The following is a 2,927-nucleotide window of genomic DNA, read 5'->3' as shown; positions in this document are numbered from 1 at the left end:
ACACTAGAAAAACTAGGGATAACAGGAAAATACCTCAACATTGTAAAAGCTATCTATGCTAAGCCCCAGGCCAACATCATTCTAAATGGAGAAAAATTGAAAGCATTCCCTCTAAAAACTGGGACAAGATAGGGATGCCCTCTGTCGCCACTTCTATTTAACATAGTTCTTGAAACTCTAGCCAGAGTAAACAGACAGATGAAAGAAATTAAAGGGATATGGGTAGGAAAATAAGAACTCAAATGATCACTATTTGCAGACAATATGATTCTATACCTAGAAGACCCAAAACATTCCTCCAGAAATTTCCTAGAACTAATAAATGAATTCAGCAAAGTAGCTAGATATAAAATCAACACCCATACATCAAAGGCATTTCTGTATATCCATGACAAATCCACTGAAAGAGAAACTAGGAAAACCATCCCACTTACAATAGCCTCAAAAAATAAAATAAAATACTTGGGAATAAATTTAATAAAAGAGGTAAAAGACCTCCACAATGAAAACTACAACATGCTAAAGAAAGAAATTAAAGAAGACCTTAGAAGATGGAAAGATCTATCTTGTTCTTGGATAGGCAAAATTAATATTGTCAAAATGACCATACTACCAAAAGAACTATACAGATTCAATGCAATCCTAATCAAAATCCCAATGGCATTCCTTACAGAAATAGAAAAGGCAATCATGAAATTCATGTGGAAAAATAAGAGAACCAGAATAGCCAAATCAATCTTTAGCAAGAAGGGTGAAGCTGGAAGCAACACTATTCCAGACTTAAAACTATACTACAGAGCAATAGTAACTAAAACAGCATGGTATTGGCACCAAAATAGATCTGTAGACCAATGGTACAAAATAGTGGACACAGAAACTAATCCACATAACTTCAGTTATCTTATATTAGACAAAGGTGCCAAAAACACATATTGGAGAAAAGATAGCCTCTTCAACAAATGGTGCTGGGAAAACTGGAAATCCACGTATAACCAAATGAAATTAAATCTCTCTCACCATCAACAAAACTCAACTCAAAGTGGATCAAGAACCTAGGAAATAAACCAGAGACCTTTCACCTAGGTGTTACTTCTGGACTAACAGAACAACTAATGCGTCAGACTTTTTCACCATTTGGGCAAATAATGGAAATTCGAGTCTTTCCAGATAAAGGATATTCATTTGTGAGGTTTAATTCCCATGAAAGTGCCGCACATGCAATTGTTTCTGTTAATGGTACTACTATTGAAGGTCATGTTGTGAAATGCTATTGGGGCAAAGAAACTCTTGATATGATAAATCCTGTGCAGCAGCAGAATCAAATTGGATATCCACAAGCTTATGGCCAGTGGGGCCAGTGGTATGGAAACGCACAACAGATTGGCCAGTATATGCCTAATGGATGGCAAGTACCTGCGTATGGAATGTATGGCCAGGCATGGAACCAGCAGGGATTTAATCAGACACAGTCTTCTGCACCTTGGATGGGACCAAATTACGGAGTACAGCCACCTCAAGGACAGAATGGCAGCATGTTGCCTAATCAGCCAGCGGGGTATCGAGTGGCAGGGTATGAAACCCAGTGAAAAAGGACTCTAGAATATAAAGCCAGTGGCTTGAGGCTACAGGGAGTGTAGTAAAGCCGTTGTTTACTTAAAAGATTTATCAAATCAGTCAGTGCAAATATCAGATACAATGTATTTATTTAAAAGATTCATTTTTTAATCATGAAATTACTTATCATCCACATTGTTTTTAAAAAGAAACAAGACGCTGGATGTCTGCCAATTTTTGCCTTCATTACCTTTTTTGATAAAGTTTCTCAGATCCTTGTTTCAAATACAAATGCAGGGATTGCTGCCACTTTTTAAAAATTAAGAGGCAGAAAATTGCACAATGTTAAACATTTTTCCACTAAAGTAGTGTGCAGTTCTAGTTTGCATTCCTGATATGATTTAAAACATGTAATGTAAAGATGGTTTTAAAAAAAGAAAGAAAGAAAAACCAAAACTGTGCAAAGTCTAGAAGTTCTTTGTTATCTTCAGCTTGTGCACAATTCTGTTTTAGATTAAAAAAATAATAGGCATTTTTTGAGCTGTCCCATCTTCACTGTTACCCCTTGGGGTTTTTAAATATAAATTATTAGTTTACATCATTTTTGTATTTACATTTTTTCACAAATTTGTCTTGCCTTATTAAAGTTCTGTAAAATATAGTTAAATGGGAAAAAATGATGTTCAGTTAGATTGAAAACTTTTCTCAGATGGATTGATAATTGCATTCATCTTGTGTTTTATATGAGAAGGTGCCTCAAGAATTCCGTTGGATTTGTTTAAAAGGATTTTTATCTTCTGTGATAAACTTTGCTGTGTACCAGGAACTGTAAAAACAAAAACTTGTTACTCAAGAAAAATCTCTGAAATGTGATAAGTTCTTATGCCATGTAACTTTCATGTGTCAACTTATACATTTACATGTATTATTTCATTATGTAAAATGTTTTAGCAGTTTAATATTTTGCACAGTTACAAACTTTGTATGTCATTTCCTTTTTAAAGGCATCATGCAGAGTTGACATGAGATTTATAAGGTTTTAGGTTGTTTGCATGTGAATATCAAATACATACTTTGGTAGTCTTTGAATACAAAATCATCTCTTGTTTTTCAAGAACTTTGAGACACAAAGTTGTATGTAAAGGAATATAATTTGCCATTTTCTGGTTAGATTTACTTAAAAAGAGTAAATCAACTTAATATGTACAAATGATAGCTGTGAAAGTATAGAATATCCTTATGTCAGGCTTGGGGTTCATTATAAACTCCAAAAATAGCCTGAAGGACCAGCCGGGCAAAGCATTTTTTAAATGTTCAGAGGCCAAAAAGATAAATAAAAACAAACAAAAGGAAAAAAAAAAAAAGAAAAGAAA

The 2,927-nt window shown here is 34.1% G+C and overlaps 1 protein-coding gene across 1 annotated transcript; it reads left to right on the top strand.

Annotated features, from left to right (window-relative positions):
* Positions 1-1,087: 1,087 nt before the first annotated feature.
* Positions 1,088-2,532, top strand: LOC124099647 (cytotoxic granule associated RNA binding protein TIA1-like). Its single transcript, XM_046454810.2, has one exon. It carries the CDS (start codon positions 1,113-1,115, stop codon positions 1,584-1,586), a length of 474 nt encoding a protein of 157 aa, XP_046310766.1. The 5' UTR covers positions 1,088-1,112; the 3' UTR covers positions 1,587-2,532.
* Positions 2,533-2,927: the final 395 nt, after the last annotated feature.

The sequence above is a fragment of the Marmota monax genome, unplaced genomic scaffold, assembly GCF_021218885.2.
Source record: "Marmota monax isolate L192 unplaced genomic scaffold, Marmota_monax_Labrador192_F-V1.1 WCK01_AAM20220418_F8-fsc00047, whole genome shotgun sequence".
NCBI lineage: Eukaryota > Metazoa > Chordata > Mammalia > Rodentia > Sciuridae > Marmota > Marmota monax.
Note: the sequence above shows the minus strand (reverse complement) of the source record. Positions and strands in the feature narration are given on the sequence as shown.